At 57.2% G+C, this 13,129-nt stretch overlaps 1 protein-coding gene across 9 annotated transcripts in view; it reads right to left on the reverse strand.

Annotated features, from left to right (window-relative positions):
• Window positions 1-13,129, reverse strand: part of SPEG (striated muscle enriched protein kinase) — a 54,787-nt gene that overhangs the window by 16,912 nt on the left and 24,746 nt on the right. For 7 of the 9 annotated variants that reach the window (XM_036236595.1, XM_036236596.1, XM_036236597.1 and 4 more), the window contains 12 exons: window positions 12,495-12,670; window positions 12,159-12,247; window positions 11,107-11,282; window positions 8,341-8,601; window positions 7,075-7,233; window positions 6,786-6,975; window positions 6,456-6,679; window positions 4,031-4,150; window positions 3,686-3,790; window positions 2,875-3,081; window positions 2,342-2,465; window positions 2,047-2,222 (listed from right to left, as the gene is read on the reverse strand). In XM_036236595.1, coding sequence (XP_036092488.1) covers window positions 2,047-2,222; window positions 2,342-2,465; window positions 2,875-3,081; window positions 3,686-3,790; window positions 4,031-4,150; window positions 6,456-6,679; window positions 6,786-6,975; window positions 7,075-7,233; window positions 8,341-8,601; window positions 11,107-11,282; window positions 12,159-12,247; window positions 12,495-12,670 — 2,007 coding nt within the window. Of the gene's footprint in view, window positions 1-2,046; window positions 2,223-2,341; window positions 2,466-2,874; window positions 3,082-3,685; window positions 3,791-4,030; window positions 4,151-6,455; window positions 6,680-6,785; window positions 6,976-7,074; window positions 7,234-8,340; window positions 8,602-8,936; window positions 9,754-11,106; window positions 11,283-12,158; window positions 12,248-12,494; window positions 12,671-12,928; window positions 13,077-13,129 lie in introns of those variants that run through there. The other 2 variants (XM_036236601.1, XM_016156828.2) reach the window with 2 other exon arrangements.

Here is a 13,129-nt window from a genome sequence, read left to right on the forward strand (position 1 = left end):
CTGGCTCACCAGACCCCACCCGCCCACCTCCTAGAGCCCCAGCATCTCCCCCACTGGGGTTCTCAAACGTGGCCCCTGGGAACACCAGAGTTCCTTGCCTGCACCAAGCGCTCTCCCTGTAAATCCATACGTGATGTTCTACAAATCCTAGAAAACCTAAGCCAGAAGGTGCAGGCTTGCTTTGTTTGATCCTCAGTGTTTTTCTGCCAGCTTTCAAATTAGGAGATTTTCACACACAAAAGAAATCTGGATTTCCTGCCACTCTTGAAAAATCAGTACCGGCCATCCTGAGCTTCTTCCCTCATGGCATTAATGGGCTGCTGAGGAGTGGCTCAACGCTGCCCCCTGTGGGTGATCGCTCTTCTGCACAGTTCCACAGAGGGCTCTGACTATACCGTCCCGGGCCCTGCAGGCGACTTCGCCTGTGACCCTGAATCAAGCTCACAATGGCATTGCCTCTGTCTTTAAGTTTTATCTCTGAATCTTATTTAAATATTTAAATGGAGATGGCGAGGTGGGGGTACAATACCAGTTCTCAGCTTAGTTCTCCCACATGTGACTGTAATTATATTCTCTACACATATCGTGCGATGATGCTATTTCCTTATAAAGTGGCTTCTAATTCTCGTGATGGAATTAAATAAATATTACAAAGTGCTTTGCAGAGGAGCCTGTGACTTCCTGGTGCTCCCCTCTAGAGCATGTTTGAGGATCATGGCTTTTGGGGCAATGGGAGTGATCGGGCCCTGAGGGAAGAGCAGGGGCACTGGGCAGGGACCACCATCCCGCACAGGCGCACAGCCCGGTTTTACACAGGTAAAAGGGGAGGACTTCCCGGGAGCGGAAAAGATGTTATACAGTGGGGCAGACGCGGAGGACAGGGGCCATTCCACTTGCCCTGCCTGGGGGTGGGGTGCGAGGCACAGTGGGCAAGGGCGTAGATCCAAGCCCCAGTCTGGCTGGGACACAGTTTCTCTCAGTCACAATCTGTGGCCCCGCCCATCCACCATCCACAGCAGGGCCAGGTGGCTTCCCCATCTCTTCCTCACACACCTTCCTGCTACTTATCTCTTCCGCTTTAAAGATGCCTTCCTTCCCCTCTAGGAATCTAGTTTCTAGCCTGGGCAGGGGAGAGGGGGTTGGGGGCAGGCTCTATGAAGGTCAAAGAACTGGAAGGTTTCAAGTGAACTTCAAGAATTTTTAAAAAAGCAACAGAGAATGTGCATTTACCCATGATAAGCTTGCCTGTGCTAGCTAAAATGCCACTTTCTTTACATTTGGTTGGACCTGAATCTACTCAGCAGGTAACACTGTTTAGCTGGCGCAGGTCCGAAGCTCTGAGTGGCAGTTACATATGTCTAGAGTTAATTAACAAACCGAAAAACAAGACAGTTACTACTTAACGCATGCTAGGGATTGAGCAACTACATCTTTGAAGGAGAAATTATAAAAAGGGTCCTCACGACAAAGGTGGGGAGGCTCTGCCCAACAGGCCGTGCAAAGGGCAGTCAGGATCCCGGAGCTGGGAGTCTGGTGATAAGATGTGCTCACTCGGGCTTCTTTCTTTTTTAAATCAACTTTTTTAAAATCCCTCCACTTGTTACATTTGAGGCACTATTTCCTGTTGTGTTTAACACAGGAGTGAAGAGCACCCTCTGGCTCCGGAGTTAGGCATCTGGGCTTGAATCCCAGTGCTTGTACTTATTGTGTGGCCTTGGACCTGATACTTGGCACTTTCTGAGCCTCAGTTTCTGCATCTGTAAAATGAGGAGAGTAACTGACTTTTATCTTGCAGGGTTGATGTAAATATGAAATGAGGTAATACAGTAAGGTACTTAGCACTGAGCCTAGCACATAGTAGGTGCTCAATAAATAACTTATTAGTCCTATTACTGTTATTAGTAGTACTGGTATTATGATGGCCATTAGATGGATAGGCCTGAGGGGGGACCTCGGACTGGTAGGCAGGAGTGTGTCCATAAGGATGTGAGGAGAGGGCTGTAGGCCTCAGAGGGAAGAGAGGAATAGAGGCTCGCTATCACCCACCTGCCAGCGCCAGTGTGACTGAGCAGGCCTGCGTGCCGTGGCGGTTTCGGGCGGTGCAGGTGAGGGCCCCCAGGTCCCGGCGGCTCACCCGGCAGATCCGAAGACAGTGCTGGTCGTCGTCTGGCTGACTCAACTCATACACACCTGCCCGTGCCTCTAGCAAGGCCCCTCGGCAGCTAAGGGACACATGATATGGAGGTCACCCAGATCCATCCACAGGGAGGTCAGGCCAGGATGGCCGGAGCTGGACTGCCGCTTGCAGAAAGTGAGTCGGGCATGCAAACAGGGGCCCCACCTCCTCCAGACGACCTGGGCCTCCACGTGGTTGAAGGTAACGGTGACAGTGGCAGGCCGTCCCTCCACCACATACACGGTGTCTGGCTTGTCCAGCACAGCAGGTGCTTCCTCCAGGGGCGGGCCTGGCAGGAGGAGAACACATGCGCTATGCCGGGCTTGACGCCAGAGCCCTAGTACCTACCGCTCCTTTAACCCTCCCAGTCGCCAGGCGAGCTCCATTTTTACAGATGAGGAAGCTGAGGTTCAGAGAAGCTTAGCGATTTGTCCGATTTGTCCAGGGAACACAGCCAGGAAGCGGCAGCACCGGGACTGCACCCCCAGCTGGTCTGACTCCAGAGCCTCAGCCTCACCCACTGTGAGTGCTGCTTTCAGGAGCGAGAAGAAAGCACTCTGACAATCAAGGTCACGCTCAGCCATGCCGTTCCTGTCATAGCTCTCATGTCCAGACCAGCCCCTGAGCCTCCACCATGGGGACCCAGTTTCCCAGTTAAGCAGCTCCGACCCCCGCCCCATAAGACCACCCAGGCTCACCATGTTCCAGCAGCTGCACGGGCTCAGAGGGGGGTGAGGGTTTGCTGCTGCTCTTGATGGTGGCGCTGAGGACCCGGAAGATGTGGTGGACCCCCTTACGCAGCCCTGTGGCAGACCACCCAGGCTCCCGCAGGCCTGTGGCCAGAGCTGTCCACTGGTCCGAGCCCAGCACCTGGTGCTGCACAGTGTAGGTCAGGGCGTCCGGGTCTGGTAGGGAGGCAGCTGCTAGAGGTGGGCATTGCCGGGGTGCCCCCCACCCCCGTTCAGCTGGCTTGGGACCCAGGAACTCATCATTAGTCTGCTCTGAGGACCGGCCTCAGTTTCTCTTGTTGCTTCTGCCTGACCCCAATATGCTCTTGCTCAACCACTGGCCTGGCCAGACTCAGAGCCAACAAGGTGCCAGGCATGGGGTCCAGTTATAGGCATGGAGGGAACTTGACTTTATCCCAATTCCCTGCTACTATCTGAGGTGGGGAAACTGAGGCATAGAGCAGGAAGAGATCATGGACAGGGAAAGGGAGCATATTCCCAGGATCATGACACAAGCACCCAATTCCTCTCAGAGGAGGAGAGAGGAATGTGGTGGCCCCCTTATCCCCTCTCCTGACCTGGAGCAAGGGCTTCATCTTCCATGGAGAGGAGGCAGGCAAGGCAGCTCCTGGCCATGCCCCAGCACTCCGTTCACTCCCATCACTCCCCACATGCTTCTCTGGGCCTTGCCCTCCCTTCTTGGCTCCCTTGGCACCCCTGACTGAGCCTGCCCCATCCACACCCCCATCCCTACCCACAGCCCTGCGTGGTCCTGACCCACCGATGGCCATGTCCAGACTCCTGGGGGGGTTCCACGTGAGGGTGATCATCCTCCCAGTCACAGCTACCACCTGCGGGGCACCGTCTGGGGGGCCTGGAACCACATCTGAAAGCCACAGGTCAAGCATCCGCTGGGTCCTTTAGGGCCCAATGGCTCTGCAGGATCACCGAGCCTCAGAGAAGTGGGCTGGGGGAGAGGGGCAGCCACAGGGCTGGGGCAAGGCCGGATGGCTCCCCAGGGGACCAAAGGGAGGGAGCTGGTGCAAAGGCCCCTCCTTCGCCCAGCCCCTGGGTAGGCCGGAGGCTAGGCTGTGCATGCGATTGGCCAGTAAGGTGCCTGCCTCACCTGTGACATAGAGGTGGGCATAGCAGGCAGCTTTGCCCAGTTTGTTGGCGATGACACTCTTGTAGACACCGGCATGCTGAAGCCCCACGGCAGGGAACACCAAGCGATGGACATCCCTGTCTGGGAGGGGAGAGGAACAGTGACACTGGGCCTGAGCTGGGACACTTTGTGGGGTGGGCCCATGCCACCCCAGGCCTGGCCTGTCACTCCCACCCACTCGAGGAAGAGGTAAGGGGGAAAGGACGGGCCAACAAGCAAAAAGTATGTCCATCATGGGCAAACCCTAGATCCGGGCTGCCAGGCCTACACCTGCCGCCATGGCCCCTCTTGCTTGGTCCTTCTGTACTTCGGGCCCAGCGACTTCTTACTTTCCCCCCACACCGGTTCACCCTCTGCAGCCTGTTGACTGCCCCTCTTCTCCAAACCTCCTGGGCTGAGGGGCATGTCAAACCTCTGTGGCAAAGTTCTGACAAAGCTTTGTACCTAAGGCCCCTCTTCTTGAACCCCATGGCCTCGGGAGGTCCCACTGCCAGCACAGACCCCACGAACGCCCTCCACTAGGCAGCCCACACTCTGCCGACGGCACAGCCTGCTGTCTCGCGGCCTGGCAACTTTAAAGATACCTTCTGCATCTGGGAGCAGCCAAAGCCCTCATCCTAAATGCCCATCTGGCCCTGCCTCTGCTAGTCCTCCACATTTGACCCTAACAAGCCAGCCACTGGAGTCCTAGCTCCAGATCTCTGCTCAAAAAATTCCTCCTTTCTGGAACATTCTTCTCTTACTAAATCCCCCTTCTTCAAGATGCAGTTCAAGTGAGCACCAGCTTGGGAAGCCGCCTCTGCCATGCCTGGGGAGCTCCTCGGCACCCCCATCCCTGATTCCCTCCTCGGGCCTTCCAGCAGAATCTGAAGTCTTGCATGCAGTAAGTACCAAATACGTTGTATTATAAATCACAGTGAGAGTTGTCTCGTCTGTGTCTAGACTATGCCAGCTACTTGACATGCATTTTTTCCCCATAATCCTTTCAACGACCCTGCAAAATTATCCTCATTTCACCAATGAGGTCAGAGACATTAATGGACTTGTCCAAGGTCATACAGCCCATAAAGATGCTATGGCCTGAACTTAGTTCCCTCTGAATCCGAAGCTCTTTTCCCTACGCCATGCTCCCTGAATGATGATAAGAGAGCCGTCTCCAACAGGGACGTGAAGGAAAAGAGTCCTGCACGTCAGGGCTGTCTCCAAACACCCCTCCCCTCTCTTAGTGGTTATCTCCACATGGGACGGTCACCTATCCATTTATCTCTGCTGATACTATTTATAAAGGAAGAGAAACTAAGGGCTGCCGGTGACCCCAGATATAGAAGAGACGCTCAGATCCTGAGACACCCACCCAAGGCCTCCAGCAGATGCAGAGATTGGAACCTGCGGGCTGAGCAAAGACAGCCACTGCGGGAGAGGGCTCAGAGGGTGCGTCAGAGCCACAGTGGTGGCGCTGGAGATGGGTCATGGGTGACAGGAGGCGACATGGTTAGGAGGTGGAAGCCAGGATCAGACAGATGGTCCTTGCCTGCCTTTGAGCAAGTCCCTGTCTCTCTGTAAGCCTCAGTTTTCCCATCCGTGGTAAGGAAGATGAGATCATTCGGGCCCGGCCTTGAGCACTCAGAGCCTGGCACTCAAAAAGCAGGTGAGTTTTGTCACACTGCAGCGGTAAAAAGAGGTGATCACAGGGCACAAGGTGGCACTGTCTGATGGAGGATAGGTAGAACTTCCCACGGGAGACTCAGATTCCTTCAAGGATGGAAGTGAGATACTCCCATGACAAATACCCTAGTCTGAGAGGACACAGTCCCAAATACATTCCTCTATATTTTCCTCCGGCTCCTCCCTCTTTATTTGCTATTTGTTAGCAACCCCGGCCAAGCGTCCTTTTGGTGCCAGACATTGCCCACCCCGGCCTTTTCACTGGAGGCGTGAGCAGCACTGTTTCACGACAAGGATGACAAAGGTGGCAAAAACAGCAACAGCAGGAATCATAAGACTTAACACATACTGACCACTCGCTACCGGGCAGTCCCTGCTCTAAGTGCTTTACACGTATTCGCTGATTTAATTATCATAATGCGCCTGTTATAGATGAAGAAACTGAGGCACAGAGGGGCTCCGTAACTTGCCCACAGCCGACAGCAGGGTGTCCTGCCTGTCCAGCGAGTGTCAACGGAGCCTCTGAGCTGAGGCCAGAGTGGTGACTCAGCAGATGGTGCTGTGTGGGTCTGATGAAGAGACAATGAGCTCATAGTCCCTTTGGGTTCCCCTCCCCCAGGCACCCCACCGTCGACCAGGCTAGAAAAGGAAGGCCCGAGAGTGGGGGGGAAGGAAGGGTGCTGGAGAGGACGCTGCCCAGGGCCCCCTCCCGGACACATACACTGCGTCATGCGCCGGTCGTCGCCGCTCTGGATACGATGGCCATTGTGGAACCAGCTGATGGTCGGGTAGGGCAGGCCAGTCACCTGGCACTCCAGCATGGCCTCCTTGGCCAGTCCCACCTCCAGGTCCTGCAGCGGCCGCAGGAAGTCGGGCATGGACAGCCGCTCCAGCTCACCCTGCTCCGGCTCCTCGGGGATAGACGGCATCTTCTCCAGCTTCGAGCTGTAAAAACCGCATGGCTAACCAGAGTCCCAGAGCCGCACCTCCCGCCACAGGGCCGAGGCCCCACAGAGGCGGCCCCGGCAGCACCGGGGCCCCCGGGAGGTACCTGGGCCCAGTGGCGGCCGTCCGAGGCTCCTCTACATAGAGCTGGGCAGAGCAGTGGGCCTGGCCGTGGGCGTTGGCGGCACTGACCGCGTAGAGGCCCTCGTCCTCACTGCCCACGTGGGCAATGTGCAGCGAGTGCAGCCCTCCGTCCTGCCGCAGCCGCAGGTTCTCACTCTCCTCCACCGTGCGGCCTGTGGGAGGGACGGCAGGGACGTAGAGCAGACTCAGCAAGGGGCCCTGCTCTCTGGCCTTTGGGGGTCCCCCAACGTTTGCAGGGTGGAGGGCCATACCAAAATGAGTCCAGGTCACAGACGGGGGCGGGGTACCACTGATCTTGCAGTCGAAGCGAGCCGCACGGCCTTCCAGCACCTCCACGTCCTCCAGCAGCCGCGTGAACAGGGGTGCCAGCGAGGGCCGCACAGTCAGCCGGGCACTGCAGGTCAGCTCATCTGGGGAGAAGGGTCAGCACTGGGGCAAGAAAGGTCATGGAACTCCAGGCACCCCGACCTGCAGGCCTTGCCCTCATGCTGGGCGGTAAAGCAGAGCTAGGCCAGGAGCTGGAAACAGAGCCCCGCAAGGTCCCTGGGCACCGGAACGAGATAGTGGGCACGTTCCAAAGACTGGGCCTTCTCAGGAATACGGAGGTCGGCAAGGATGGCAGCAGGCTGCCACGGTGGCTAGGGAGACGAAGGGTGTCCAGGGCCCCAGCCTGGCTCTCTCCTCTTCACCTCACCTTGCCTACCCAGGGTGATGCTCAGCTCAACTCGAAGAGAAGGGCCTAGAAGCCAAGCCCCTTCCTTCCCCCACATCCCTTTTTCCTACCTTTTTAATTCTCCTCCATGCCTGGGCTGTGCCCGCGCTCCCTCCCACCGCCCCTAGACCCAGAGCACATGCACCCTGACCCTCCTCTACTGCCCCACGAGAGTCCTCTGGGGGCAGTAACAGCCCCTGACGCTGACCTGGTCCTTCCTAGCTTACGAAGCCCCTCCAGTGCCATTTGAGGTGCTCATCACCAAAACCTGGTGAGGCATCATCTCCACTCTTTAAATGAGGACAAGGACCAGGTCAGAGATGTCATTAATAATCATAACGGCTGACATTTATTAGGTGGCACCCTTCGCCATGCGCTGTGCTTTGTTCTTTACATTCATTATCTCGTTAATCCTGCTGATTCCCTACAAGCTAGGCATTATTATGATCCCTTTTTACAGATGAATAGTCTAAGCTCAGAGAGATGAAATAACTTATCTCAAGTCACATGGCTGGTACATAGTGGAGCAAGAATTGGAACCCACGTCCAGGTTTGTCTGCCACACCTCAGCAGACAGGCTCCTAACAGGAACAACAGCTAACACTGGCAGAGAAGGGCTTTTGTGCCAGGTGCTGCTTCAAGAGCTGATTTTACCCAGGCAGGTGCGCCACACCATCTCCCACCCCCTGCCCTGCCCCCAGGAGATGAGCCTATCTTACTCTGCACCCAGCCCCTTCACCCCCAGCCCTCTCCCTCCAGTTCTTGGATACCCACGGCAGCCCTAGGGCCCGAGCGGGCGAGTTACCTTTGGCCGTGCTGAGCTTGCAGGTGTAGACGCCGCTGTCGTCCTCATGCACAGAGGTGAGCAGCAGCTTGCATTTCCGGCCATCGAAATGCATCTTGCATTTGAGCAGCGCGGGCTGCAGCAGGCGGCCGCGGCACAGCCAGTCCACCTCCACGTCGGCAGGACCCGCCACCAGGCACTCAAACAGCGCCATCTCCCCGGCCCCTACGTCCACGTCCTGCAGTGGGGCCAGCACGGCCAGGGACCGGCTTTCGGGGTGTGCTGGGGGAAGCGGCCATGGGGGGCACGCATGGAGCAGAGACACATGGGGCAAGGGAGACACACACACAGGCACACACAGAGGGACAGACAGACACAGAGAGAGAGATGCATTTTGTTCCTCTGGAGACAGGGAAAGCCCGCCCACCTGGCCATCCAGGATAGCAAAGAGGTCCCAGGCCTGGCTTCAGGATGGCAACCCAGTCTGGGCCAGGGATGGGTAATTCAGGGGAAGAGGAAGGAATTAAGGACAGGGAGACTGAGGGCCATGTAGGGGCAGAGACGGCGGTGGGAAAATAAAAATAATAATAATAAAAAAATAAACACAGCACACCAGCTGGGTACAAACTGGACTTTATTTGAGCTAAGAAACAGGTAGTTCTGAGTATCTCCACACCCACTGCAGCAGGCCCCCACTGCTGCACCGGGTCTAGCTAACTCCCTTAATCCCAGACAGAGCTTCCCTGGCCCTGACAGTGAACGAGGGAGCCCCAAATGGGCCCTAAAGCTGCCATGGCCAGGACTCTGCCAGGCCTCATTAGCGCAGGACCCAGGGGCCTCTGGCTTGTAGTCTCTTGTGAAATAGAGTGTTGTGCCATTTGAAACCTGTTTCTGGAATGGTCAGTGCCCTGTCCCCCTTTATGAGCTCCTTGTCAACAACCTCCTGCCCCTCTGGGCCCCTCCAGTCTATGAATGACATGCCCTGTATCTCCCCCTTTGCCCCACCCCATGCCAGCTTGGAGGCATCCTTCCCTGACTGTCACAGACACACACAGACAGACAAACAGAGAGACAGACAGGGCCTGCAGCAGCGGTAGCACATGCGCTCGCTGGGTGCTCCCCTGTGGGGAGAGTCTGGGGGGGTCTTGATACCCCTCATGGCCACCCCTTCTTGGCACTCAGTCCATGTGGGGACTCCCAGCCTGCCCAGCCATATGTCCACTTGGGGAAGGAGGGTCCGCAGGGGCCCATGGCTATTCCAGGATGCTGCACGGGGGAGGGGAGGGGAGGGGAGGGGAGGCTGGAACAGGGTCCAGGCCGGCAGGGTCTGTGGGCAGGAGGCAGTGAAACACAGCGAGGTCCGAGAGGTGCCTGAGACAGGGGCGCGGCTCGGAGGGTAGCGGGGGGAGCGCAGGTGGCCCCGAGCTCACTCGCCTGTGTACAGACAAAAACCTCAGTCAGCAAGCGGCAGGTTAGTGCAGCACACGCACACGCACACTCACGCAGACCTGGCTAGGACCCCCCTGCATGGACAGCTGCCTCTGAAACTGCCCGAGTGGCACTGCAATAAGGTCCAGCTCCCCCGTGAGCAGCCCTGGGGCAGGGGGTAGGCAGCCGACCAGAGGACGGGTCTCTGGGATTCCTGGGCAGGTACAGGCCCTCGGCAACCAGGAAAGAGGCATTCGCAGGCATCAGGAGCACCCCGAAGCCTGAGGGACGTTGGGGGGAATCCCAAAGAGAAAAAAGCACTGAGACTTGGGTTAACACAGAGAAGCAAGGCAGAGCCAGACCCTAGAGGGGTAGGAGCAGGCCAGGCAATGGGGACTGGGCTGTGGTTGGTGGGTGGGAGAAGGGAGGTGGATACGGAAGAATTCAGAGACTGTGGAGCTGGCAACCCCAGGAACAGGAGGCCCAGGGCCAGGTAACTGAGGCAGGCAGGGCCCAGCAGAGGGGACCATAACTGTTAGGGCCCAGGCCCCAGCAGGGGTGTAAGGGGATCCTGGAAGCTCTCAAAGCTGGCCTCTGCCAGGGAGGGAGGGACGATGGCTGAGTGTGGAGCTGAGGAGGAGGTCCCGGCTCTGAACTGCCCCCAAGGACAGGGAGATAGAAGGAGAGGCAAACACTCAGCCGTTGGCAGGAAAAGCACCAGCCCCTGAGGGCAGCCTGGCTAGGGAGGCCAGCCCCAGGGCCTGAAAGGCCCCCGGCCCTTGGGTCTCGGCTTTGAGACCCAGCCCTCCCCACGTTTCACAGCTCTGTTTACCTAGGCATGCCTGGGGTCCCCGTGATGCTGCATGCCTAAGTCACCCCAAGGGCCCCTCCGGACGGGTCCAACTATCAGACTCTCCCCACTGCCACCCCCCAACCACAATAGCTTCTGCACAGCAATGGTATGGGTAGGAGGCCAAAGGGCAAAGGGGACAAGGGAGTGAATGTGAGGGAGAGGTCTGGGAAGGGCAAGGTGACAGAGGCTTAGAAGAGTGTGGGGAGAGGACGATTGGCAGCAGGAAGCAAGGTCTCTGGCTGGCATTGGGCAGTCATGATTGAGCAAGGGGAAGGCAGCACTGTGTAGTAAGCTGAGGACTGAGCGATCTGCTGCGTGGCCTTGGGCAAGTCCCTTTTCCTCCCTAGCCCTCAGTTTATTCAACTACAGTATAAGCAGCTAAACTTGGAGACCTCAAGGCCCTTTCAGTTCTGGCATCCTATATCAGGTCGTGTGGAAGTTGATACTTGGGCAGGAACACAGTCAGGGCCAGGTTGGGGAGTTCGTGGGAAGTGTGAGGTACTCACCTCGGACCTCCAGGCGGGCCTCACACTGCCGAGCGCCATACTCGTTAACCGCTTTGCAAGTGTAGAAGCCAGCATCGCCGCGCTCAGCGGCCAGGATCCGAAGCCGGCACAGCCCACCCTCTGCCTCCTCTGCGAAGCGCCGCTGGTCAGGACGCACGGGCTGGCGGTTTCTCAGCCTGTCGGGGGGGCAAGGACTCAGGCCCAGGGCCCAGGGCCCTCCCCTGAACATCCAGGGAAATGGGGGTGCAGAGCCGAGCAGCCTCTCCTCCCCCCACATCACCTGTCCCCTCCCCAGATCTGTCCTACTGACCGCAGGCACCCCTTGATTACAGGGTTAGGTCTTCATCCTGACTCTGCCATCCCACTTCCTCCAGGAACTTCCAGACCATGTCTGCCCACCTGGATCTCTACTTTCTAGGAACTTAACTGCACTTAGAGTAGTGCCATGCTATTGAGCTCTGAATAGCTCTCAAATTTCCTCATGTCTTATTTTTATTTATTTGTAAAGAACAGCAACTTTTCTACTTCCCAAAAGGGATATGAAATAACTAAAATTTTTAAGATATCACATTGGGGATAAGACAATTAAAATTGAACTCTAGAACCAAAACCAATAATAAACGAGGTGAACTAATCAAAGCTCCAGGCACTTGGGATGTAGCACTGTAGATGAGGCCCGCATCTAACCCTGGGCTCTGGCAGCTCAGAAACAAATGGTTCGGTTGGGGCCTAGCACAGGGCTGGGCGTAGGGCAGGCCTCAAAAATCACCCTGTCATCAACAGATGGGGGTGAAGATGGGCAGCCTTCCTCAGGAGTGAGATAGTTCCAGGCCATTCATCCCAAGTGAACAGACAGGAGATCATTTGTTACCCAGACCCCTCCCCAGAGCGGGAAGCCCCGAATGGGCCCTGAAACCACTGGCAGGGATGTGGCACTCTGCAGATATGGGGGAGTCCACAAAGGACCCACTCCCCTCCACTCAGAGCCAGGCCTCACAGCCCAGCCTGGAGCTGGGGGAGCTGGCAGGTGGTAGTCAGTAGCTGCTACTCACCAGGAGACCACTGGCTTGGGCTCTCCCTGCACACGGATGCTCATGGTGACATCTTGGCCTTCTCTGACTGACTGGTCCATAAGTGAGACCTGAAGAGGAACTCCAAAGTGTCAGGGGAGATAGCCAGGGCCCAGCTTTGGCTCCTGGGGGCTGGGGGATCTGGGACAGAGGCCTCTTCCATTCCAGTATGACTGAGGCTGGCTCTGGCTAAGAGGGATTAATGGGGCTGAGCTTTAAGCCATGCTGGAGCCTGGCGTGGCCCCAAGAACAAGGGTCCACATGACAGAATGGGGGTGCCCAGATGGTAGGGGCTGGGGCTGGCCTCAGGGGCCTGACCTTAAAGGTGGGGGGCGCCTTGGAGCCAGTGTCAGAAGCCTGGTGGTTCGGGCTGGGACCGAGCTTCATGGTGGGGGTTCGGGACCAGGTCTCCCCAGGCTCTGGAAATTCCTCTGGGGGGCTCAGGTACTCCTCGTCAGAGGTGATGGGGCTGCTGAAAGGGGATGTGGACCCACCTAGAGGAAAGACAGAAGAGAGAGAGTGGCACAGAGCAAGATGCCACAGGAGGAAGGGGGCAGAGAGACTGAGAGAGCTAGATGGATCAGCCTAGGGGTCAAGGACCTGGTAAGGTCTGGGACTCACAGAGCCCAGGAGCTGAGGTAGCTGATTTCACTTCCTGGGGCTCCCACTTGCTTGTTGTGTGACCTTGCCATATGTTTCCTGTCCCTGTGCCCCTGAATCCTGCTTTGCCACAGACTCTCCCCAAGACTGACCCTGCCGATCCTCCTGAGTGGGGGAACCATAGGAAACGGCCTGGGACCAAGGATTCGGGCAGCAGAGGGGCCGCTCCTGGGCCTTGTGGGAGACTTGGAATTCCACTGGAGCCAGGAACCCATGTTCCTGGCACAGAATCACAGGCTCCTAACGCAGGTGGTTCATGTTTCTGGACCCCAGAGCGGCACAGCCAGGACACC

The sequence above is a fragment of the Rousettus aegyptiacus genome, unplaced genomic scaffold, assembly GCF_014176215.1.
Source record: "Rousettus aegyptiacus isolate mRouAeg1 unplaced genomic scaffold, mRouAeg1.p scaffold_m13_p_2, whole genome shotgun sequence".
Lineage (NCBI taxonomy): Eukaryota > Metazoa > Chordata > Mammalia > Chiroptera > Pteropodidae > Rousettus > Rousettus aegyptiacus.